Source organism: Physeter macrocephalus, chromosome 9 (genome assembly GCF_002837175.3).
Source record: "Physeter macrocephalus isolate SW-GA chromosome 9, ASM283717v5, whole genome shotgun sequence".
Classification (NCBI taxonomy): domain Eukaryota; kingdom Metazoa; phylum Chordata; class Mammalia; order Artiodactyla; family Physeteridae; genus Physeter; species Physeter macrocephalus.
The window spans coordinates 74080552-74108004 of NC_041222.1; the positions used below are offsets into that span (position 1 = coordinate 74080552).

The following is a 27453-nucleotide window of genomic DNA, read 5'->3' on the forward strand; positions in this document are numbered from 1 at the left end:
GCCGCTCCGCGGCATGTGGGATCCTCCCAGACCGGGGCGCGAACCCGGTTCCCCTGCATCGGCAGGCGGACGCGCAACCACTGCGCCACCAGGGAAGCCCAATTTGTATGTTTTAAGGTGTGACTTTTCAGATTTATTCCCCATACTTCTTGATACAATCTGATCTTATTATAGGGTTTTTGACAAGTGTGAAGTTTAGGGATTGGTGGATTTTTCAGTCTTTGTGGGGTTGGCATCAGCTGTGGAAGCATGGGTACTTGGCTGAGACCATTACTGATTGGTTCTTATTCAGAAGTGTGTTCGTTGACAGGAGTGTGTTCGCAGTTGCCCTGCTTTCAGAAACAAGGGACCGTTACTGATAGGTTGGCTTGCCAAAACATACTCACCAATAAAAGTTGTTCAAATGGGTTTAAAGTTGGTTCCTGTTCCATGCCTATAGAACTGTCAGGTATTGCTTAAGCAATTTAAAACTGATTCTGATTATATATAGAATGGATAAAAACAAGGTCCTACTGTATGTATAGCACAGGGAACTATATTCAGTATCCTGTGATAAACCATAATGGAAAAGAATATAAAAAAAGTGTGTGTATATACATATAAATATATATATATATGTGTATACACACATATATGTAACTGAATCACTTTGTTGTACAGCAGAAATTAACAAAACATTATAAATCAACTGTACTTCATTTTAAAAAACTCATTCTGGTGGCTCTTTGTTACTGTGGCAACAGAACAATCTATCTTTTGCTACTAGCATATGAACTCCTTTTTACTCTTAGAGATCAAGGATTGTCCAATTCTTCACCACTGTTGTTGATTCTTCTTGAAGATGAGGTTTGATCTTTTTCTCCTTGAAAGTGAAATGTGATTTTCTTTTCAAGTGTCTATAAGCATCTTTACCCCTTTATCCAAAGGAAGAGTCATTTCCCCCAATATTATTTGAATCTTTCTCCTGCTTATTTGAAATGTTACCTTTACTGTTTTCTGAGTAACTTATTCTATATCATTGATCTGTGTGTAGTTTCCTCCTTTAATAGCATCTTTGTAGGATGTTTTTCTATCTGCTAGTGTGAACCCCTCCCTGTTATTGGTTTTTATCAAAAACAGTATTATTTTCAAGTATTTTCTCTTTCACATGAACTTTATTATCACCTTGCCAAGTTCCATCATGTTCACGTGGTTAATAGTGGCATCTATTGCTATCATAATGGTATGATTATGCTAGTTATACAAAGCACTGTAACGCTTTTAAAAAATAATTGTATATTAGTCATCTCATTTTTTAAGCTTTTTGTATGTTTGAAATTTTCCCTAATATGAAATTAGAAATAGGAGTACAGTAAACTCTTTGTGTACCCATCACTCAGCATCCATAATTAACTCATAGCAAATATGTTTAATCTATACCTTATCTACTCCTCTTCACATTATTTTGTAACTGATTTCAGACATAATATCATTTCACTTTTGAATATTTCAGAATGTATTTCTAAAATATAAGGGCCTCCTTTAATAAAGTAACCACAATGCTATTATTACAGCTGAAAAAGTTAATTCCTTAATATCCAGTCAGTGTTCACATTTCCCTTGTTCCTTGTTGTAAACTTATAAATAAGTTCATAGTTTGTTCAAATCATACCCTAAGATTTACTAGTATTGGGAATGGATAAGAGCAAGTTTTATACTTAATTAAACTTAAAACATTTTCACCCATATAATTATGGGTGAACATATATATGAAATAATATGTTTAAATTATTAATAAGGTTCTGAAAAAAGTAATAGTGGTAAAACTGAATAATCTCAGGGAAGCACTGTAGCAGAATATTCCCCTTGATTTTAACTTCAGCTAAATTCTTTAGGCTTGTAAATTCCATTGAAGGAGTTCTTATAACAATTTTAAATAGCCTTACAGGGGTGCACCACACAATGTTACCTTTTTCAGTTGTAACATAAGCATAATTTAGGCATGATACATCCTTTTTGTTTTTTTCCCCAGCTGTGCCATGTGGCTTTCGGGATCTTAGCTCCCCGACCAGGGATTGAACCTGGGCCATGGCAGTGAAAGCGCTGAGTCCTAACCACTGGACCACCAGGGAACTCCCAGGCATGATACTTTTAAAAATCAAAAATAGTTTTTGACTTTATTCTGGAGATGCTACTTTTAAAAATTTTGTGGCGATAAGTAGTGTTCAAGGTACAGAGATAAAGATAAAAGCTCAAAATATTAGTAGATGCTTAGAGAAAATATAGAAACCCAATTAACAATAGTAAGTAATTAATGTTTATTAATTATATTTAAGTAAAAAGTAATTGGGATTTGTAAAGCTCTTAGAAAACTGGTTCCATAAGATTCAAGTTCTTAGGTTGGGAAGAATCTCTCTAGTTGTCTTTTCTAAAGCTGGTAGTGTTATAATCAAAAGGCAGGTAAGTAAAAGCGATAAAAAGCGAAAATGAGCAGTCTATAAAAGAGGCTTTTTATTAAAGAAGGTTTTCTGACATAACCTCTGCCCGTTTAATTTGCCGTTTTTAAACAAAACTCTTACATATCTTTTATTATATGTTAAACACTGTTCTAATGCATTTTACACAAGCATTTACTCATTTAATTCTCATACCAAGCTGTTTAATAAGTACTATAAGCTTTATTTTACTGATGAGGAAACTGGAGACACAAATAACTTACTTCAAAAAACAGCTAATGAATGGCAGAGCCAGGATTCAAACCCAGGCAGTCTAGCTTCTTGAGTGGATGTTCTTTACTACTCTTTCATATTGGTGCATGTCATATGTTCTTTATAAATTTTCATGCAACCATTCCTAGTTACTCTGCAAAGATTTCTTTTAATATAGTTAGTAGTCTAGGAAGACATTTTTGGGTACCTAAAGATTTGACTAACAATACTAAATTTTATTGATTATTTATTTTTAGAAAGGATAATCTAATTTCCCGTAGAAATGTTAAAGGAGGTTGGGCTTCCCTGGTGGCTCAGTGGTTGAGAGTCCGCCTGCCGATGCAGGGGACACGGGTTTGTGCCCCGGTCCGGGAAGATCCCACATGCCGCGGAGCGGCTGGGCCCGTGAGCCATGGCCACTGAGCCTGCGCGTCCGGAGCCTGTGCTCCGCAACGGGAGAGGCCGCAACAGTGAGAGGCCCGCGTACCGCCAAAAAAAAAAAAAAAAAAAGGAGGTTACATTTTCAACGATCAGTTCCAATTTTGTATGGAAATTTTTACAATCCTGTTTTATTCAGATATGCATTATATAACTATGTCATCATTACTAAAGCTTTCTAAAGTATATGCATGTTCTGGAGATGAGGCTGATTAAATGAAAAAGATAGGAAACCACTCCTAACTTCTGTCTTTTATCCCATTCAATCCATCTTTTACAGTGCTGTCATAGAGTCATTTATTCTAAGATAGACATCTTGCCTTTGATTTTCGTTTCTTTTTAAAAATAAATTTATTTATTTATTTATGGTTGTGTAGGGCCTTCATTGCTGTGCGTGGGTTTGCGCGGGTTTTCTGCAGTCGTGGCAAGCAGGGACTACTCTTGGAGTTCACGGGCTTCTCATTGCGGTGGCTTCTCTTATTGCGGAGCATGGGCTCTAGGCGCACGGGCTCAGTAGTTGTGACCTACGGGCTTAGTTGCTCCGCGGCATGTGGGATCTTCCTGGACCAGGGCTTGAATCCATGTCCCCTGAATTGGCAGGCGGATTCTTAACCACTGTGCCACCAGGGAAGTCCCTGATTTTCTGACCTTATGTAGTTTCCCACTAAAACACCTAAACAAGGCTTCAGCCTACCTTCATCCAGTCTTCTATCTCCTGTAGTTACCACCAGGCATCCCACTAGCCATACCTGACCACTCCACATTCTTTGCACCTGGTGCCTTATTTCCTCTGCTTTTATCCACCCAGGGACCTACTCAGACAACACCTAGCCATGGTACCAACCAATACTTTGTAGGCTTTCAAAGTGTAAAAATTCAGTGGTTTTTTATTCACCAGGTCATATAGCCATCACCACCATCTAACTCCAGTTTATTTCATCACCTCCAAAAGAAACCTCATATCCATTAGCAGTCATGCTCAGTTCTCCCCTACCACCCCTAATGTCCTTTTATTATTCCTGTATACAATTCAGAATACTGATTGCATTTAGTTGTCATGTCTCTTTAGTTTCCTCCAATATTTGATGGTTTCCCCATCTTTCTTTGTTTTTCATGACCTTGACAGTTTTGAAAAGAAGTGCTCAGCTATTGTGTAGAATGTCCCTCCATTTGGGTTTGTCTAATGTTTGTCTCATGATTAAACTGGGTTATGGGTTTTGGGGTAAGAGCACCACAGAGATGAGCTGCATTTCTCAGCACATCTTATAAGGGAGGTCGTGATTTCAGCAACTTAACACCAGTAATGGTAACTTTGATTACTTGGTTAAGGTGTTGTCTGCCAGGTTTCTCTATTATAAAGTTAGTATGTCTTCCTTTCCATATTCTTAGGAAGTGAGTCATTCAGCCCAGCCCACACTGGGGGGGAGGGGAATTAAACTCCACCTCCTTAATGGGATATATCTATATAGGTTATCTGGAGGAAGATAATATATGCTGTGAGGAAGATTTGTCCCTTCCCCAGTATTTTTTCATTCAATAATTTATACCAATATGCACTCATTTATATTTATTTTATACCTTGGGTGATCATCCATTACTATGAATTGCTTTACTTTTGGCCAGTAGGGGCTCTTTCAGGTTGGCTCCTATGGCTTTTTGTTGTTGTTTGCTTTTGTTTGTTTGTTTTTGCCATGCCTCCATATTTTTTCTTTAGCATTTCCTTACTTTCAGGCAGTATAAGATGCTCCATGCTCATCTTGTATTTTCCTTGCCCCACATGTAGAATCAAGTATTTCTCCAAAGAGCCTTGTTTCTTTTTATTAGAAAATGGTATTTTGAAACCAAGATCTGAGGAACTGGGTATTCTTGTTGCTATTGGGGTGTGACTGCTTTTGGACTCCAGCTTTTTGTTTGTTTGCTTTAATTTTTATTTATTTATTTTTTGCTGCGTCGGGTCTTAATTGCAGCATGTGGGCTCTTCATTGCGGTGCACAGGCCGCTCTCTAGTTGTGGCGTGCAGGTTTTCTCTTCTCTAGTTGTGGCACTTGGGCTTCTCTAGTTGTGGCATGCGGGTTTTCTCTTCTCTAGTTGTGGTGCGCAGGCTCCAGGGCACGTGGGCTCTGTAGTTTGCGGTGCGCAGGCTCTCTAGTTGAGGCGCGTGAGCTCAGTAGTTGTGGTGCACGGGCTTAGTTGCCCTGGGGCATATGGGATCTTATTTCCCTGACCAGGGATGGAACCCGTGTCCCCTGCATTGTAAGCATTGTAAAGCGGATTCTTTACCACTGGACCACCAGGGAAGTCCCTGTTTGTTTGTTTTTTAATAAGCAGCTTTATTGTGATTTTAATGTATATATACAATTCACTCATTTAAAGTACACAATTCAGTGGTTTCTAGTATATTCATAAAATTGTGCAACCATCACCATAATCAATTTTAGAACATTTTCCCATCCCAAAAGCCCTATATGTTTTCATAGTCACCTCTGTTTCCTCCCAATTTACCCCCAGCTGTAGGCAACTACTAATCTCTTTTGGACATTTCATAAATAATGTGGTCTTTTGTGACTGACTTCTTTCACATAGCTAATTGTTTTTGAGGTTCATCAGCATTGTAACATATATCAATACTTCATTCTTTTTTTTTTTTTTTTTTTTTGGCTGCGCACCACGTGGCATGTGGGATCTTCCCTGATCAGGGATCGAATCTGCACCCCTTGCAGTGGAAGCTCGGAGTCTTAACCACTGGACCACCAAGGAAGTCCAGTACTTCATTCCTTTTAACTGCCACATAATATTCTAGTGTATGGATATATACCACCTTTTGTTCATTCATTTCCTCAGGTGATGGACATTTGGGGTTCTACATTTTGTCTATTATGCTGCTGTGAACATTTCTGTACAAGTTCTTATGTGGATGTAATGTTTTCATTTCTCTTGGACATATACCTGGTAGTGGACTTGCGTGGTACATGGTTAACTATGTTTATTCTTTCAAGGAAATGCTAGACCGTTTTTCAAAGTGGCTATACCATTTTGATCCCTTCCAGCCCTGTATAAAGCGTTCTAATTTCACGACATCCTGGCCAAACATTTTGTTTGTTTGTTTGTTTGTTTGTTTAATTAATTAATTAATTTACTTTTGGCTCTGTTGGGTCTTCGTTGCTGCGCACGGGCTGTCTCTAGTTGCGGCGAGCGGGGGCTACTCTTTGTTGCAGTGTGTGGGCTTCTCACTGCGGGGGCTTCTCTCTTGTTGCAGAGCGAGGGCTTTAGGTGTGTGGGCTTCAGTAGTTGTGACTTGTGGGCTCTAGAGCACAGGCTCAGTAGTTGTGGCACACGGGCTTAGTTGCTCCGCGGCATGACTGGACCCGGGCTCAAACCTGTGTCCCCTGAATTGGCAGGCAGATTCTTAACCACTGCGCCACCAGGGAAGCCCTGTGCTTTTTTTTTTTTTTTTTTTTTTTGGGGGGGGTATGCGGGCCTCCCTCTGCCGTGGCCTCTCCCGTTGCGGAGCACAGGCTCCGGACGCGCAGGCCCAGCGGCCATGGCCCACGGGCCCAGCTGCTCCGCGGCACGTGGGACCCTCCCAGACCGGGGCGCGAACCCGGTTCCCCTGCACTGGCAGGCGGACGCGCAACCACTGCGCCACCAGGGAAGCCCACTGTGCTCATTTTTAAGTTGAGTTATTTTTCTTTATTATTGAGTTATAAGCATTCTTTACGTATTCTGGGTACATGTCCCTTATCAGATAAATGATTTGCAAGTATTTTCTCCCATTCTGTGGGTTGTCTTTTCATTTTCGTTATGGTATCTTTTATTTCTTCTGGTATTCCTATTACATGTATCTTACACTTCTTGTAGTTGTCCCACACTCCTTGCATATTCTGTTCTGTTTTTCCTCCCCAGTCTTTGTTCTCTTTGCTTTTCTGTTTTCGAGGATTCTATTGATAATATCCTCTAGTGCAGAGGTTTTTCCCTCAGCTGTGTCACTCTTACTAAGCCCATCAAAGGCATTCTTCAGTGTTTTTTTTTTTTTTTTTTTTTTTTTTTTGCGGGGTATGCGGGCCCCCGTGGCCCGGGCGCGTTTTTTTTTTTTTTTTTTTTTTTTTTTGCGGGGTATGGGGGCCCCTGTGCTCCGGGCGGGCAGGCTCAGCAGCCATGGCTTACGGGCCTAGCCGCTCTGCAGCATGTGGGATCTTCCCGGACCGGGGCACAAACCAGTATCCCCTGCATCGGCAGGCAGACTCTCAACCACTGCACCACCAGGGAAGCCCTTCTTCAGTGTTTTTATCTCTAGCATTTGTCTTTGGTTCTTTCTTAGGATTTCCATCTCTCTGCTTACATTGCCTGTCTGTTTTTGCATGCTGTCTACTTTGTCCACTAGAATCCTTAGAATATTAATCATAGTTGTTTTAAATTCCCAGTCTAATAATTCTAACACCTTTCCCATGTCTGGTTGTGATAATTGCTCTGTATCTTCATTTGTGATTTTTCCTTTAGGTATGCCTTATAATTTTTCCATGTTAGTTAGCTGTGATGTACTGGGTAAAAGGAACTGCTATAAATGCCTTAGTAATATGGTGGTGAAGTGTGAGGGAAGAGGAAGAGTTCTGTTCTCCTATGATTAGTTTTCAATCTTTTTAATGAGGCTTTGCCTCTGGACTGTGAACTTTTCAAGAGTTTCTCAGTTTTTCCTCACCCCTTAGGTGGGATATTAGGGCTGGAGTTTTTCCGTAAGATGTTATGGAGAAACCCTAACGAACTTTTGGGCAACCTGATATTTCTCTTTCCCTAGGTCAGTTAGGCTCTGACAATATTCTAGCAAGTTAGGCTGTAACTGGTTTCTCCTGAAGGCAGGCCTTGTTAAATAGAGTCCGTTGTATTTCAAAGGTTTTAACTCCATTCTTTTGCATGTGGATATCCAGTTGTCTCAGCATAATTTGTTTAAAAGGCCTTTCCCCCCATTGAATTGGCCTTATATTAGTACCAAACTGTCTTGATCACTATAGATTTGTAGTGTTTTGAAACTGGAAGTGTGCGTTGTCTAACTTTGTTTTTATTTTTCAAGATTGTTTTGGCTATTCTGGGTCCCATGAGTACCAGCTTTTCCGTTTCTGTAAAGAAGGCAACAGGGGTTTCCATACAGTGATGCTGAATTTGTAGATAAGCTTGGGGAGGATTACCATCTTAACAGTATTGAGTCTTGCAATCCATGAACATATAATATCATGGATATTTAACATTTATTTAAGTCTTTAATTTCTTTTAAAAATGTTTTGTACTTTTTAGAGTGTAAGTTTTGTATTTCTTTTATTATATTTATTCCTAAGTATTTTATTTATTTATTTATTTATTATTTTATTTATTCTTTATTATAAATGGAATTTTCTTAATTTCATTTTCAGTTTGTTCAGTGCTGCAGTGTAGAAATATAATTGATGTTGGTATATTGATCTTTTATCTTGCAATTCTGCTGAATTTGTTATTCTAATATATTTAGTGGGTTCCTTTTGAATTTTCTATATACAGGGTTATCTAATTTGCAAATAGAAATAACTTTGCTTCTTACTTTCCAACCAAGATGCATTTTATTTCATTTCCTTGCCAGCTGGTCTGACTAACATCTCCAGTACAGTGTTGAATAGAAGTGGTGAGAGTGGACATCCCTGTCTTATTTCTGAAATTACTTCACCACTAAGTATAATGTTAGTTATAGTTTTGTTTACTACATTCCCTTTTTCAAGTTGAGGAATTTACCTTGTATTCCTAGTTTGTTGGGTGTTTTCAGTCATGAAGGGGTATTGAATTTTTGAGTTATTTCTTAGTGGTTACCCTCGGGATTACAGTCAACATCATATAACTATACAAGTTCAGTTAATAACCATCTTAATTTCAGTGGTATACAGAAACTTTGCTCCTAGGTAACTCCGATCCCTCCCCTTTACTTTGTTTTTTATTGGTAAACAAATTCCTTCTTTGTGTATTTTTTGCCTTTCAATAGATATGTAATTCTTTTAAATTAGGAGGAAAAAAGTTATAAACAAAAAGTACATTTATTGTTTCTTTCATATTTATCCTATACTTATCATATGTTTTGATTTGTGCTCTTCATGTTGTTTCATGTACTGGCTAGTGTCCTTTCATTTCAGCCTGAAGGACTCCCTTTAGTGTTTCTTTTTGTTTTTTTAAAATTTATTTATTTTATTTATTCATTTTTGGCTGTGTTGGGTCTTCGTTGCTGCGCACGGGCTTTCTCTAGTTGTGGCGACCCGGGGCTACTCTTCGTTGAGGTGTGTGGGCTTCTCATTGCGGTGGCTTCTCGTTGCAGAGCACGGGCTCTAGGTGCGTGGCCTTCAGTAGTTGTGGCATGCAGGTTCAGTAGTTGTGGCTCACTGGCTCTAGAGCACAGGCTCAGTAGCTGTGGTGCATGGGCTTAGTTGCTCCTCAGCATGTGAGATCTTCCCGGACCAGGGCTCGAACCTGTGTCCCCTGCATTGGCAGGCGGATTCTCAACCACTTCCTGTGCCACCAGCGAAGTCCTAAAGACAGAATTTTTGAGGATCCTGACTCTGCCATTTTCACTGCTGTCCTTAGCTTATTTATTTTTACCTTGTTCTTTCATTCTCTTCTTCACTCCCTTTTACTAGTACTGTTAGATGAGAATTTGTCTGGATTTTTTTCATATGTGAAATGTGGGATACTGCCAAGGACATTTACTGTAGCAGTATTTACAATAGCAAAAGAGTGAAAAGCAACCCAGATGTTCCAAAATAAGGAAGTAGGTTTTTTTTTTAATGGTTCATCTATATATCTGTATGATGGAACATTATGCACATACTAACAATCATATATACAAAGGAAAATGTTTATGATATGATACAGATGGAAAAAACAGTATAAAATGAAGTATATTCAAGTTTTTGAAAATAAGTTTTGTAAAGAGATAAGCATACATGAGCATTAAAACTCTTGGGGGAGCCATATCAAAATGGTAGCATTTGTTACTTCTGGGTAGTAAACAGTGTTAAGTAAAACAAATTATCTTTGTTCTGTATTATGTACCATAAGGTTGTATTAATTATTTTTTGTTATCAAAATAAAATGTACCTATTAATGTGACACATATTAAACTGTTTTTCATTTGTGTGTTCAATTATATAACTGTTGAGCTTTGGCAATTTGACATTAATTTTTATAAATATTTAAAGAGATAGTTAGAAGCACATGCTAATAATAACCCTGGCATTGGGGCTAACAAAATATATATGAGCTATTTTAATCTCCAGAGTCTACTGTGTAGAAAGGAGTTTTGTTGCGCTGGAGTGTATCAGGGTGAATTGTTAGTTAGATGAATAACCTGTAGTCTTACTTACTAGCATTTCATTCTTTTTCTTTTCAGGCGCATATTAAATTTCCTATTGACTACCCATATTCACCACCTACCTTCAGATTCTTGACCAAAATGTGGCACCCCAACATTTATGAGGTAAGAGATGTCTATCATGAATTTCTCTGAAGATTTATTTAAGATACTATCCTTTAAAATAGCCTCCATAGCTCAGTATGCTGTGGTAGTTATGCTGTAGCCACAGAGAAGTATTTATGGTTTCCCATTTTTGGTTAGTAGTCTGTAGTTGAATTGCTCAAAAATTGAGGGTAGTTTTTTAATACCAGTGTATATTTTGGTTAATTTAAGGTTGAGGCTTTAAACCTTTGCTGCTCATTGCTAAGATTATAATTCATATTTGTTAACATTTGCATTTTTTCAATTTAGTAGATAAAGTCATACAAATTTATTTGTGTACCTATCCTCTAGCTTCACAGCAAGGGTTTGTTTGTTGCTTTGATCAGAGATTCAACTTTGGGACAGGAGGGGGTGGGAATTTACCCTACTATATTTGTACTGGTGTCTTTTAAGGAGTTGCTGCATACCAGTTGAGAGCCTCTTTTGGAATAAATCCAAGGTTAGGTTCTTCTACTAGACAAGTCCACATGCCTGGGAAAATAATTTGTAGCTTTTTTGATGAAATGTACTTAGCTTTGTGCTAATTTATAAGGATGCTGGAACAATGCATTATGTTTCTCAGGATATATGTCAAGGCCCACTAAAATAGCCTTTGAGTCTACTCCTTTACCATTCTGTAATCTTTTTCATTGCAGTAGTGCTGTGAAGTTGTAGCTGAGGCCCAGGCATTAAAATTGTTTTTTAAAATTTGCAGCCGTAGTCATAGTTCTTTTTTTGGTCAGGTGGTTATTGGCAAGCACCTTTGCTCCAGAAACAGAGCTACAGAGCCTTTAAAATGCTTATAGGCAAGGGATGGAGAACTTACTCTATAGTCCTGAATTTGAAATGAGCACACTTGGGTAGCTTTATTATTTGCCACAACCTGCTTTTTCTGTCAATCATTATCTTCATTTTTCTTTCCTTCTTAAAACAGGACAAACTAGTGCTCAAAAGGTGATGCATAGTAACATTTCCAGAAATAGGTTCCCAGAATATTGTTTTCTTTAGTATCTTTAGTATTTGACATAATCATAATACAAATAAACAACAATGAATATGTTGTACTATTCTATATAACAAAGTTATCCTGTTGTAGGGGGAGACTATAGAAATAATTCACTGTTCATAAGTTCAAACTGGGTTAAATACACATAGAAATATTTTTCTGTCCCTGTCCATTTAACAATCAAAAATTCTTGCCTTCAGAACTATGTGGTATAAAAGCAACTATACTCCAATAAAAATTAATTTTAAAAAAATTAAAAGGAACGTGGATTCAAGAAAAAAAACCCAACTATGTGGTATGTATAGATTTTTTAGATAGCAAAGGAGAAGTGAGAAGACTCAAGCTTTTGTCTTGCTACTGAGAACTAATTCACCTTCGCCTGTTTCCATCTCAGTTATCTAATTCTCAAACCCTTCTCAACAAAGAAGCAAGAAGGAAAAACCCAAAAAACAGGATAAAGGATTCAAAGCTCTTCCAGAAGAAGGTGTAGGTAGATACACTCCCCTTTCCACTGCTTTTTCACCACTTAGGTAGGCTATTTAGTTCTGTCTCTTAAGATTTAGCATTGGATCATTTTTAAAAAAATATTTTTCATATTCATAATAAAAATTTCAGCAGTAAAATAATACATGCATATCTTATAAATATGCAGTTGTTTTCCATGCCATAAAAGTTCTGTTTTTAATGAAGTGTTAAGTCATAGTTAGGAATTAAATTTGATGTAATCAAATGAGTCACAAGAGACTCTTCTCACAAATTAATAATATGTTAATTTACTTTGCTACATTCTGGAAATGGTATCAGAATTGAACTTTTTGAGGGCCCAAGTCAGTATTTGTGATTTTAGACATAAGGGCTCGTGGTTCTTAGCCAAAGGGATATTCCTGGAAGTTGTTCTCTCCTCATCCATCTTATGTTGTCACCTAGAAACACAATGGACCTCAATGTCAAATTGCTCTGGTCACCAGATTGTTTACTGCAGAGTTATTTGTAAAAGAACTGGGGATGAAATGGGGGAACGATGGCAACAATGTCAACAGCAACAAGACAAAAATACAAAAGCAAAAGCCTACTCAAATGCCAAAATATGTGAATTGATGAGTTTTTGTATATTAATAACTTCATGAGTATTAAAAATATCATAAGGACTATTTTTGGTAGAAAATAGTTTATCAAGTTTTTAAAACTATAAGAGCTTTGGTTACAGTTTTATTAAATACATTCACAGACACATTACTGCAGCCACAGAAGTTATAAATACTGCTGTGTTATATGAATGAATTTAATTAATTTAACATTTCTAATATCATTGCCACATTTGTGAAATTTATAAATACCAAGGGGAAGCTTGGAGAACAAAAGAAATTTAATATGAGCTTGTCATCAATGATCATACTGCACAGTCTACTCCTTTTTGCTTCATAATATGTTGAGTGATCTCAATAACAGTTTCCTGGTTATGTTTGTTACTGTGTGCTCAGAAGTAGATAACCAATGAAGCCCATTTGCTTCACAGACCATGTATTAAAATGAGGCTTTTGTACACTCTTCACTGTGAACTTCAGAGCTGTGGCAACTCAGAATCTCACTGCTCTTAGTATGTATTTATTTAAATAATTTTTTTGGTAATAGACTAACATTTAGAATAGTTTTAGTTTTGCCACAAAATTAAATGGAAATTATACAGAAGTATTTAGCATTTGATGATCCTTTTAGTACTAGTGAGTTGTAGGACACAGTATAGCTCTTTCTTTTAAAAAATAATAAAGATGTTGGATGTTTTTTCAGAGTATACAGATCATTTTTCCTGTATAGTGTTTACAAATGAATGTCACAGGTGTAGTCATGAAATAAATGTTACAGTAAGATGGTGTATTTTAGGATACTTGATAGCCAGTAGGAAAATATTTTGCTGTTTTACGTAAGGTTCTAGCTCTGAAGAGTTATCCTTGATTCTAGACTCAGATGATTCTCAAGACATTATACTAATCTCTGTAGCCACTGACACTGCAAGGATATACCAATTTGGCTACTATTCCAGTATCATTAGGGCATGGTATTCTTAAATGTTATTGTTTTAATAATGATTAAAAATAGATCCTACTGTTTTAATATAACTCCGGCTGCCATAACAAAATACCATAGATGCGGTGGCTTACAACAACAGAAATTAACTTTCTCACAGTTTAGGAAACATAGTTTCTACTGAAGACTCCTCCTGGCTTATCTCTGTGTCTTCATGTGGCTTGAGAGGAGAGAGAGCACAAGCTAGCTCTCTGGTGTCTCTTACAAGGGTTTTTTGTTTTTTGTTTTTTTTAAAAAAATTTATTTATTAATTATTGGCTGCGTTGGGTCTTCGTTGCTTTCTGCGGGCTTTCTCTAGTTGTGGCGAGCGGGGGCTACTCTTCATTGCAGTGCATGGGCTTCTCACTGTGGTGGCTTCTCTTTGTTGCAGAGCATGGGCTCTAGGTGCACGGGCTTCAGTAGTTGTGGCATGCAGGCTCAGTAGTTGTGGCTCGCAGGCTCAGTAGTTGTGGTTTGTGGCACACAGGCTCAGTAGTTGTGGCACATGGGCTTAGTTGCTCCGCGGCACGTGGGATCTTCCCGGACCAGGGCTTGAACCCATATCCCTTGCATTGGCAGGCGGATTCTTAACCACTGTGCCACCAGGAAAGTTCCTCTTAAAAGGTTTTAAAAAGGTTTTTGCCAAGTCTGCAGAGCAGTTGCTTTTTGGAATAGTAAAATTTAGGCTATGTAAGTGGAAAATGGGTCTAATTACATATAGTTTATGATCTTTGTATTTATTTCTATGGATGATAGGCCATTAGGAGTGAAGCGGATGAGACCCACAATCAGCGCTTCGAAAACTGAAAGAACTCAATGTATCAAGAGGTCCTTTACAATAAAGCTGTAATTATAAATTATATTTTGAAATTACACAGAAAAGATCAGGTAAAAGCAAAGATACTGTGTCAGTTGGGAGTCTCCAGAGAAGCAGAACCAATAGGATATATAGAGATATATGTAAGAGGAGGTTTATCATAGGAATCGGCTCACTTGGTTATGAAGACTGAGAAATCCCACAGTCTGCCTTCTGCAAGCTATAGAGCCAGGAAGTCTGGAATTATAATTCAGTTTGAGGCCGTAGGACTGGGAGCTGTTGGTATGAGTCCCGGAGTCCCTGGACCCAAGAACTAGGAGTTCAGATGTAGCAGCCCAAGAAGAGAGAGAATTTGTCCTTCCTCTGCCTGTTTCTTCTGTTCAGGCCCTCAAAGAATTCGATAATGCCTATCACCTCATCATGATGAGGGCAAGTCTTTTTTACTCAATCTGCTGATTCAAATACTAATCTTTTCCAGAAACACCCTCACAGATACACCCAGAAATAATGTTTTACCAGCTATCTGAGCATCCCATAGCCCAGTCAAGTTGACGCACAAAATTAACGATCACAGATAGCTCTCTTTTTCTACCATTCCCCCCTTGTCATCCACATCATGGTCCTTCTATACTCTGTGTACATCATTATGTTCTCAGGGGGTGTAATTTGACTGGCACTACACTTGAATCCTTGAAATAGCAAGTTGTTTATAGTAAGGGTTTACGCCCTTCTTATTTCATTACACGTAGTAAAATTATATTTAGATAGAAAAACAGTGGTATTCTAGATGGTTCTGCTTCATCTTCTCTGATCATTTAACACACATTTTTCTCTCTAATTATTATTATTTTCTCTGTTTAGTGGCATTATCTCAGAGCTTCTGTGGTATTTCCGTAATTTCTTTGAGAATTTATTTTAATGGTTTTTCCACCCAAGAATCAAATAGTGAACCCCAAAAAATACATTAGGATTGATTACAAAGTTGGAATATTACATTCTCTGATGATCTTTCAAGACTAGGACAAACTGCTTTAGTTCATTATTCTTGAACTCATTTCATATAAATTTTAAATACAAAGTTTCTAAATTATAAAAAATTTAGAATACATTTTGTTAAAATGCTTTGATTTCAATATCTATGTTATAAACATACTAAAATATTAAGTTTAAACCCACTAATTTTTAAAATTATTTTGAAATAATTTTGGACTTAAAGAAGAGTTTCAAAACTAGTACAGAAAGTTCTCATATACATACCTTTTACTCATATTCTTCTAATGTTAATATCTTTTACAACCATGGTACATTTATCAAAACCAAGAAATTAACTTTGGTATAATACTATTAAGTAAACTAGACTTCATTTGGAATAAAGTATGGCACGGGGAACCTAAAACATGTATTACTTGTCCTTAGGTGAGACAAACTCTGTTTCTGTATTGTGTTATTAAACCATCAGAAACAACATGCTTGAACTCTGATCTTAATTCACATAAAGGTGCTGAGTGCTGTGTTATAAGATTTTGTTATATTATCAGAATTTATTGTGTTCATTTTTTAAAATATGCATTTGATGAACATTTTAAATTTACATAATTTTACTCAGTTGTCTTTAAGAAGGGACCTGATTAAAACAAAAGATTCTTCAAATGAATGAATGCTTGCTTAATCAGCTAATCAGAAATGTGTTATGTAATATATTTTATTTGCTTTAGCAACTAGGCTAAATTGACATAAATAACTTCTCTTTGGTACCTGGTAAAATATGTTTGTTTTCTTTTAGTGGTTTTTATCATTAAAATAACTCATCATTAATTGACTTGAAAAATATTCTTTATTTCTGAAATATTAGAGAAAAGTTTAATGGTAGAATGTTCCTATAAAACTTCTAAAGTCTACAATGTGAGTTTCATCTTGGTTTATATGAACCAAATGAGTAAGGTAGAAAGTTAACAGAAACCAGAAGACTTTGATTTGGTGTTGAAAGTTTTCCTAGTAAATGTAATTTAGTATTACACATTATTAAAGGTTTGAACTCTATCTTGTGCTTGTTTAGATTTAGATTTTGCTTCTTTTTCCTCGTATTTTTTTCTTTTAAAAAATGTAAATTAGGATGCCAGTTTGCTCTATGAAGATATATATACCTTAAGGATTTAACTATAGATATATTAGCCACCATTTAGAACATGATGATATTTGGGCCACCAAATTTGTCCTTTTTAGAGCTGAGCTCTGGTTTGTGCATAATTTGTGACAAGCAGGATTTTATGTATTTTTATGTAATTATATTCATGGATTTGCAGATATTATGCATTCTCTCTAACTTTAAGGTATAGGGAATAGGTTTCTCTAGGCAGTGATGTCCCCAAATTTGGCAGCTTATCAGAATCATGTGGAGCAGTTGTTAAAAATAAAGAATACTGGAGATTTTGGTTTGATTGGATTTAGATAGGGCCTAGGCTATATAGCCTTCATTTTACATCTTAGAACTGCCTTTCTGGAGGCCTAGAACTTCTCCCATTAAAAAAAGGGCGAGGGTGCTTCCCTGGTGGCACAGTGGTTAAGAATCCGCCTGCCAGTCCAGGGGACATGGTCCCTGGTCCGGGAAGGTCCCACATGCCGTGGAGCAACTAAGCCCGTGCGCCACAACTACTGAGCCTGTGCTCTAGAGCCTGTGAGCCACAACTACTGAGCCCGCGTGCTACAACTACTGAAGCCCGCGTGCCTAGAGCCCGTGCTTCGCAATGAGAAGCCCACACACTGCAATGAAGACCTGACGCGGCCAAAAATAAATAAATTTGTTTAAAAACCCAATAATTTATTGAGATAAAATTTCACATACATAAAATTAACCATTTAAAGTGAACACAATTCGGTGACATTTAGTACATTCCCAGCGTGGTACATCTAACACCTCTATTTGTAAGGCATTTCCATCACTCCAACGTAAAACATCTTACCCATGAAGTGATTCTTCTCCATTCCCATTTCTCCCTAGTCTCTGACAACCACCAGTCAGGTTTATGTCTCTGTTTATCCATTCTGGGTATTTCATATAAATGGAATCATACAATATGTGACCTTTTTTGTGTGGCTTTCACTTAGCATAATGTTTTGGAGGTTCATCCGTGTTGTAGCATGTATTAGTACTTCATTCCTCTTCATGGCTGAATAATGTTCCATTGGTTAGATATATCACAGTTTATCCATTTCTCTATTGATGGACATTTGGTCTGTGTCCACCTTTTTTTTTTTTTTAACATCTTTATTGGAGTGTAATTGCTTTAAAATGGTGTGTTAGTTTCTGCTTTATAACAAAGTGAATCAACTATACATATATCCCCATATCTCCTCCCTCTTGCATCTCCCTCCCATCCTCTCTATCCCACCCCTCTAGGTGGTCAAAAAGCACTGAGCTGATCTCCCTATGCTATGCAGCTGCTTCCCATTAGCTATCTATTTTACATTTGGTAGTGTATGTATGTCCATGCCACTCTCTCACTTCATCCCAGCTTACCTGTCCCCCTCCCCGTGTCCTCAAGTCCATTCTCTACGTCTGTGTCTTTATACCTGTCCTGCCCTTAGGTTCTTCAGAACCATTTTTTTTGTGTCCACCTTTTGTATATATATAAATAGTGCTGCTATAACCATGTGTATACATGTACTTGTTTAAATACTTTTTTCACTTCTTTTGGTTGTATACCTAGGAATGGAATTGCAGGGGTCAAATTGTGATCCTGTGTTTTACTTTTTGAGGAACTGCCAAACTGTTCTGTAGCAGATGAACCCCTTCACCAACCACTAGCAATTTATGAGGGTTCCAGTTTCTCTACATCCATCCTTATTTTGCATTTTTAAATTTTAATTATAGCTATCCTAAGGGGATATGATGTGATAACTCACTGCCATTTTGATTTGTATTTCCCTAATAACTAATGATATTGAGCATTCTTTCATGTGCTTATTGTCCGTTTATATATCTTCTTTTGAAAAATGTCTGTTCAAGTCCTTTGTTCATTTTTTAATTGGCTGGTTTGTCTTTTTGTCATTGAGTCATAGAAGTTCCTTATATATTATGGACATTAAATTCTTATTAGATGTATGACTTGCAGATACTTCCGTATTTATAGGTTGTTTTTTTTTCACTTTCTTGGGTAATGTCCTTTGCACAAAATTTTTTCATTTTAATGAGGTGTAGTTTATCTTTTTTTGTTTGCTTGTTTGTTGCTCATGCTTTTTGTGTTGTACCTAAAAAATCCATTGCCAAATCCAAGGTCATGAAAATTTTACACATACACACACACACACACACACACACACACACACACACACACACACCCTTTAAGAGTTGATTATTTTAGCTCTTAGATCTTTGTTCCATCTTGAGTTAATTTTGTATATATGGTGTGAGGTAGGAGTTCAGTTTCCTTCTTTTGTTTTTGGAAATCCAGTCCCAGCATAATTTGCTGAAGAGACTGTTCTTTCCCCATTGAATGGACTTAACCATCTTGTCAAAAATCAATTGGCAATGTATGGGTCCATTTATGGACTCTCAGTTCTATTGCCTTTGTCTATATGTCTATCGTTATGCCAGTCCTAAACTGTCTTCTTGTCTGTAGGTTTATAGTAAGTTTTGAAATCAGGAAGTGTGAGTCCTTCGACTTTATTATTCTTCTCCAAGATTGTTTCGGCTCTTGTGGGTACCTTAAATTTCCATATAAGTTTTAGGAACAGTCTGTCAGTTTCTACAAAAAGGGAAGCTAGGATTTGGATTGGGATTGCATTGAGTCTCTAGCTCAAACTGGGGAATATTGCCAACATCAAGTCTTCCTACCCATGAATGCAGGCTGTTTTTCTATTTATTTAGGTCTTCTTTAATTTCTTTGAGCAATGTTTTGTGGCTTTCTGTGTACAGGACTTTCACCTCCCTGGTTAGATTTATTCCTAGATATTTGATTCGTTTAGAGGCCATTGTAAATGGAATTGTTTGCTTAATTTGTTTTTTGTTGTTGTTGTTGATATTTATTTATTTAATTGTGCTGGGTCTTAGTTGCAGCAGGTGGGCTCCTTAATTGTGGCATGGGAACTCTTAGTTGTGGAACGCATGTGGGATCTAGTTCCCTGACCAGGGATTGAACCCCCCAGCCCCCTGCATTGGGAGTGCAGAGTCTTAACCACTGTGCCACCAGGGAAGTCCTGCTTAATTTTTTTTTTTAGGTTATTCATCACTGGTGTATAAAAATGAAACTTTTTTTTTTTTTTTTGGCCATGCTACACGGCTTGCAGGATCTTAGTTCCCCGACCAGGGATTGAACCCGGGCCCTTGGCAGTGAAAGTGCGGAGTCCTAACCACTGGACCACCAGGGAATCCCAGAATGAAACTGATTTTTGAGTGTTGATCTTGTATCCTACAACTTTGCTGAATTGATTAGGTCTAGTAGCTTTCTTGTGAATTCTTTGGAATTTTCTTTGACATTTGCAATGGAAATAGATTTACTTCTTCCTTTTCATTTTGTATACTTTTAAATTTTCTTTTTCTTTTCTAATTGCTCTGGCTAGAACTTCCAGGACAATGTTAAATAACAGTGGTGAAAGTGGGTGCCCTTGTCTTATTTCTGATCTTAGGAGGAGAGTTTTCACCATTAATTAAGTATGCTGTTTATTAGCTGTGGGTGTTTTGTTTTTGTTTTTTTAAATAAATTCCCTTTACAATTTTAAGATAGCTAGAAGGTAACTATAGTTTTCTGAGTGGTTTTTTTTTTTTTTTTTTTTGGTTTTTTTTTTTTTTTTGCGGTACGCGGGCCTCTCACTGCTGTGGCCTCTCCCGTTGCGGAGCACAGGCTCCGGACGTGCAGGCTCAGCGGCCATGGCTCACGGGCCCAGCCGCTCCGCGGCATGTGGGATCTTCCCGGACCAGGGCACGAACCCACGTCCCCTGCATCGGCAGGCGGACTCTCAACCACTGCGCCACCAGGGAAGCCCTCTGAGTGTTTTTATTATGAGAAAGTGTTGGGTCTTGTCAAGTGCTTTGTCTGCATCAGTTGAGATGCCCATCTTTTAATATGTCATTTCTAAGTACAGATCTATTTTTGTCATTTCACTACTAAGAAATTTTACTTACACACATATTAAACTCTGAACAAAGTAACATATTCCTCTGGCCTAATTTTTGTGCTCTGTTTTTCATTCAAACTGTGTTCTTCACTCCTGTGGTAGGTAGAATAATGGTCCCTCAGAGATGCCTACATTCTAATCCCTGGAACCTGTGTTATGTTAGATTACATGTTAAGAGGAATTAAGGTTGCTTATCAGATGACCTTAAACTAAGATTATTCTGGATTATCTAGGTGGGCCCAGTGTAATCACAATGGTCCTTTAAAGTGGAAGAGGTAGGGTGGGCAGAAAATGAGAGTGAGGAGATGTGACTTTGGAAGAAAGGCTCAAAAATGCAACATTGCTTGCTTTGAGGATTAGAGGAAGGGGGCCAAGAACAAAGGAATGTGGGTGGCCTTTAGAAGACAGGAAGGACAAGGAAAGGGGTTTTTTCTTAGAGCCTCCAGGAAGGAATGCATTGCTGCCCACACATTGACTTTAGCTCTGTGAAGAGCAGTGTCAGACTTAGACCTACAACACTGTAAAATAATAAATTTGTATTGTTTTAAGCCACTAAGTTTGTGGTAATTGGTGTAATAATACAAAATAAATGTAACTGCCTGAACATATTTTATTTATGATGTTGGTTTCTTCAGGCAATCTCATATCTGAATTTCCCTTAGGTTATTAAAATTGTAATCATTATTGAAAGCCCATCTCAAAGCTTCCTCAACGATTAAGCTTTTTGTTTTTCTTCCACACCATCTCCCAGGTGTCCTCTCCAAATATACCTAGTTTCTCTCTCCTTGTTTCTGTAGTGCTTTTTTACCTTCCTCATGTTATCTAACAATACAGAGTTTTGGAATATAGTATTCGGTATTGGCTTTATTAAAATTTTATTCTCCTTTAAAAAATGTTCTGTTATCTTGGTGTGTGTGTATGTATATGTAAATTTGGGTTTATATGTAAGATTTTTTTCACTTTATATGGTTACACCTCTAATTTTTTAAACATTTGAATCTTTTGTTTCATTTTAGACCAAGAGATAGGCAACTGTATTGTTCTCAGTCTTGTCTTTTCTGTTAACAATCTGTATTGCATATGGTAGACAATCCATATATGTTTGACTTTAAATGTACTTGTAATTTAGGTCCTATAATTTAAATTTATGAACCAGAATATTATCGTGGTGAAGTCTTCTATCCATATACTGAGGGAGTTATATATAATTAAGTTGTTGTGAGGCATGTGTCAGTTTATATAAACCATATTTATTGAAACCAGTGATTAATATTAAAGGTGATCATAGCTTCTCTCCAGGCAGATTTTAAGCAAGGTCAGATTTTTTTTTGTTTCTTTTAATGTTAGATTTGTGAAAATAGAGAGATTTAGTAGTTGCTTCTCAAGACTCTTGAATCATGATTTATCATGTTTGTCTGTTTCTATTTTTAAATGATTTGTTTTAGAAGGATGGTGTTACAGACATAGTGTTTCTTTTTTTAACTAAGAAATGTATTTTGGAGATTGGTCAAAATGAATATTTATAATATAAAAAAATGTTTAATTCTTCTTTATCATTGATTCCAAACAAGAAGAAAAAGCAGGATTGTTTACTCCCCTAATGGTAAGAAAACAAGTCTTCTAGGAATAAAAGAAATTTCAGTGGAATTGATATTTTTTCAATAATATACTTTTGAGTATTTACTGAGTGTGATATTTGTGTCTTGTAGAATGGAGATGTATGCATTTCAATTCTTCATCCACCTGTAGATGACCCACAGAGTGGAGAACTGCCCTCTGAAAGGTGGAATCCTACTCAAAATGTCAGGTAAGGAATTACATAAGGAATAATGTGGTTTTTAGGTGGCTCTTAAGATTGGATATTACCTTTTAACAAGTACAAATGAATCCTTTCTATATTTGGTTGTTTTGTCTTCTACTGGAGCTTTAAGTAGCATGTATGCCTCATTTTGAAGAGTTGTATTTCTGGAGTAATAATGCGTATGTTACTCATTTCTCTGTGTTCACTTTGGAAGAATTTTTCTACTCTGAATTCTTCCTCTTACATTATCTAAGTTCCATCCTGCTGCTTTGGATTTCATGAGTTCCATGTTTGGATTGGTTGCTTCCTTATTCTATGATTCTTATTACTTTTTGCTGAAAAGTCTTAGTCTTTACACTTTGTTTATGCATTCACCAGTTGATGAACATTTGGGTTGTTTCTGCTTTTTGGCTGTTATGAATAATGCTGCTGTGAACATTGTGTGCAAGTTTTTATGTGTACATATGTTTTCATTTCCTTGGACTTATACCTGGAAATGGAATTGGGGGTGCATAACTCAGTGTTTAACTTCTTGAGGAACTGCCGTATTTTCCAACATGGCTGCACTACATTTTAGAGCATTCCCACCAGCAGTGTGTGAGAATTCTAATTTCTCCACATCTTTGTTAACACTTGTTATTTTCCATGTCTTTTACTATAGCCATCCCAGACGGTGGACATGGTATTCTCATCGTAGTTTTGTCATCAGTGTGTTTCTTTTAAAATAACTGTCAAAATTTTAGAATGGTTTTAGATTTTTAGAAAAATTATGAGGAAAGTACAGATAGTTCCCATATTCCCCACACCTGCCAGATTTCTTTGTTATTAACATCTAACATTCATTTGGTTCATTTATTACAGTTAGTGAACCTGTATTAGTACATTATTATTGACTAAAGTCCATACTCTTTCACCTTTCCTTAATTTTTACCTAATGTCATTTTTCTGCTCTGAGATCCCCATGTATGATAGATAGCACATTATATTTAATAGACAGTTCTCCTTAGACAACTGCAACAGTTTCTTGGACTTCCCTTGGTTTTGGTGACCTTAACAATTTTAAGGAATGCTGATCAGGTATTTTGTAGAATGTCCCCCAGATGGGATTTTTTTTTTGATGTTTTTCTGCTTATTATACTGGAGTTCTGAGTGTTGGGGAGGAAGACATGGAGGTAAAGTACATTTTCATCACGTCATAGCAGCGGTACATACTGTCAGCCTGACTTACCACTCTTGATGTTAACATTCATCACCTGGCTGAGACTCTTGTTTTTAGGGTTTCTCCTCTGTAAAGTTCCTCCTGTCCCCGTTTCTGTTCTATAAAAGGGAAGTCCTAGGTGCAGCCCACACTCAGGAGGGGGGAATTATACTCCCGCAAGGCTGAGATATCTGTATAAGTTACTTCAATTCCTCTGCACAGGAGATTAATCTGCTCTCCCCCATTTACTCATTCATTCATTTTGTTAATCATTTTTAATGATCTGGAAGCTAGTAACTCAATTAGAATCTCCATTTTTGTCAAAAGCAAAGAACTTGAAGCTTCCTGATGCACACAAGGATTTCTTACCTGTCTCTTATCAAGTTATGTGTTTGCTTCCCACTTTCTGGGAAGAGTAGACCAAAAAGTCTATTCAAGACATATCAAATACTGTTGATTATGCTGGTTACTCATTTCTTTAGGTACTTTGTTCCATCCAATATACTTAGAAAGGATTGGGAAAAAAGATATATTTTACATCTTGCCAGTATATTTTTTTAATGAGAAAAAACTGACTTCGCTTTTTTTTTTTTTTTTTTGTTATACGCGGGCCTCTCACTGTTGTGGCCTCTTCCGTTGCGGAGCAGAGGCTTCGGACGCGCAGGCTCAGCGGCCATGGCTCACGGGCCCAGCCGCTCCCCGGCATGTGGGATCTTCCCGGACCGGGGCACGAACCCTTGACGCCTGCATTGGCAGGCGGACTCTCAACCACTACGCCACCAGGGAAGCCCGACTTCGCTTTTTAATTTAAATAAATGTGTTGATACACCTCACCTTGACAAACATCATGCCTCTGAGTAATTCTCAGATAGATCAGGCATTGAGACTTGCCATAAGTTTATTATGTCTATGAAATAAGGAATCATTGCATATTCCATATACTTTCTGCTTTACTTTAGTGGGACTCTCCCTCGGCGATGGTGCATTTCTTAACAGTAATCAGAGATGGAATTAATTCGTTTTAGTGAAAATATAATTCCAGCAGCCCCAATCTATACATATCTGAATTTATTATACTCCACTACATAGCAAAATACTTTTTTGTTAACATCACTCTATGCTTTTAACAAAATTATTTATGAGAAGGGAAAAGCAGTTGGCTCTATTTATAAATTTTTCTTTGTTTTGTCCTTCTGATGTTTCATCACCACTAGGCAATGCACCATAGAAATATTTGGGATGTGTGGGAGGTATGCATTTCTTGTAAAGGGCAGTTGTGAAAAGGGAAGCTGGAAAGGAGAACTGATAGGATATTTCGTATGTCTCCAGGGGCATGTATATATTAGTTTTAAGACCATTGTTTTACACAGGATCTTTTATGATCATTAGTAAAATTAGTATATTTCTACTTCATCCCCTCATATCCATATATCACACAGTTGTTAGCTGATTATTTAGACCTTTAACTTATATGTACTTATTACTTGATTTTTCAGCATCAAATGGTATACTGACACTTAGATATAAAAGAAAAGGAAACCTTCTACCTCCCCCTTCTAACTTTTAAATATTATTGTTTCTTTATTGTCAGGGTTATAAAATTTATAATCTGTACTCTTCTGTAGCTTAATCCCAGTTTTAAAAATTCTTATTCCTGTTGTTAAATGAATTCATTGTTTGTTCCTCATTATTTTACTTCCTTTGGTCTATTAACTGGCTGAAATTTGTCCATCAGTAATTTCTCAAGGGATTGCTCCTAGGAGCTATATTACATTCCCTGAGTTGTTACGTGTTCAAAATATTATGTGCTTGTGTATATGGGAGTATACGTGTGTGTTTGCCATTATACTTCAAATGACAGGTTTTAACTAGATATAAGATTTCAGGATCATGCTTTCTTTCCTTGAGGATATTATGGGCATCACTCTATTGTTACCTTGGAGATGTTTGGCTACCCTATTTCTCATCTCTTTCACACTATATAATTGTTTAAGAGGCTGGCATGCTTTCGAAAGAAACACATTATTTTATCAGTAAAATTAAACTGACAATGTAGAGAAAAGGTTTTAAATATCTTGGAAGATTTGTTGAAATATTGGACCAAAAATGCAGAGTTGTCCTTTAAGTGAAAAATTGGACCAAAAATGCAGAGTTGTCCTTCAAGTATGATTTTGGTGCTTGTTTTTCAGGGCTAGTAGTAACCCTAGACTAGAAGAAGTAGTAGCTCTAAGGTGTTAGTGATTCTTGCTTTTGGAGGTTGAATGTTGAATCAAATGCTTCACATACCACCACCACACCCACCCTTTGAGAAAACAAGCCTCCTCTTTTTTTTTTTTTTGGTGCAGCTTAAACAACAAATTTATTATTTCACAGTTCTGGACTCTATAAGGTACTGGCAAGGTTGGTTTCTTCTGAGGCTTCTCTCCTCATCTTGTCTTCTCTCTTTGTCTTCACATGGTCTTCCCTCTGTTCATGTCTGTGTCCTAATTGCCTCTTCTTATAAGGACATTAGTTATACTGGATTAAGACCTGTTCTAAGGACCTCATTTTAACTTAATTACCTCTTGAAAGACTGTCTCCAAATATAGTCTGAGGTACTGGGGGTTAAAACTTCAGTATAGAATTTGAAGCCTCCCTGTTCTTTAGATGCAAAGCCCCAAACAAGATTTTTCTCATTGCATTCTCGTGCTGCTTGGATGGACAATCTATTACCATTACCCACAGGAATTCAAAATTTTTGCCTTTACTTCTGTGTAAATACACACAGACTGTATTTGCTTTGTCTCAGCCTAAAATATTATAAACATTTTTTCTTTTTAAGAAAGGTCTGTTTGGGGAATTCCCTGGTGGTCCAGTGGTTAGGACTCAGTGCTTTCACTGCTGTGGCCCAGGTTCAATCCCTGGTCAGGGAACTAAGATCCCACAAACCACGTGGCACGGCCCCCCAAAAAAAAAAAAAAAAAAAAAAAGAAAAGAAAGGCCTGTTTCTCATTTAATCCATTCCTTTGGGGGCAGGGAACTCCTTTCATATTAATCTGCCCTTTAAAACTACCTTAGCCACTTTGGGTACCAGCACCATCTTTTTTCTCTCTGGGCCCTCAGGTCACCTGAGCCCCAATTTAGAAGCACCTGGACTTCACATGAGGGATTGCCTTCCCTGCATTTATGCTTTTTTTTATTTAGAGGCTTCACAACCAGAACTTAGTTATCTTCAGATTGCCCCTTTGATCTTCATCCATGGCTCTGAAAGGTATTTGCATTGGAAATCGTTACCTTCTTGGACCTTTTTGTTTCTTAGTTCCATATAATCATTGGATGGTTCTTCAATGTGTTGCTTGGGGTGGGAGAGTGAATGGAGAGTTTTGGTGTTTGTGGATTTCTAGGGGGGACATAGAGTGTTTTGCATGCCTTGTGGAACGTCATCTGGAACACCTGGTGATGTCCAGAACTCTGAAAAGTCAGAAAACTACTACCTAATGTGGGACACTTTTCCCTTTCCCATTTGTTTCTGTGTTACTTGCTTTGAGACAAGGGAGTTCCTTAAGGTAGTAAACTGTACATATTTCTCACAGGTTATTTACGGCACTGAAATATCAAGAGGCAAGATACGAGATGCCAGGGATTTTCCTTTATATCCCTTTGCTACTAAATTATCCAGAGTAAGCACTTGTCTGACTAAGGGTTCTAAGCTCCATATCCAGTTTATGGCTGTAGCCAAGACAACAGTGGAGGTGGCAGAAGGTTCAGTTCAGCCTGTTGTAGGGTCTTTTTTTTTTTTTTTTTTGCGGTATGCGGGCCTCTCACTGCTGTGGCCTCTACCGTTGCGG

General features: G+C 37.2%; 1 protein-coding gene and 1 non-coding gene across 2 annotated transcripts in view; both read left to right on the plus strand.

Moving 5' to 3' along the window:
* Nucleotides 1–27453, plus strand: part of UBE2R2 (ubiquitin conjugating enzyme E2 R2) — a 96583-nt gene that overhangs the window by 60388 nt on the left and 8742 nt on the right. The window contains exons 2-3 of the mRNA XM_024132881.3: nt 10522–10608; nt 22337–22434. Of these exons, the coding sequence (XP_023988649.1) occupies nt 10522–10608; nt 22337–22434 (185 nt within the window). The remainder of the gene's footprint in view (nt 1–10521; nt 10609–22336; nt 22435–27453) is intronic.
* TRNAE-UUC (transfer RNA glutamic acid (anticodon UUC)) lies at nt 26467–26538 on the plus strand. Its single transcript has one exon. It is a non-coding gene; the product is annotated as a tRNA-Glu (tRNA).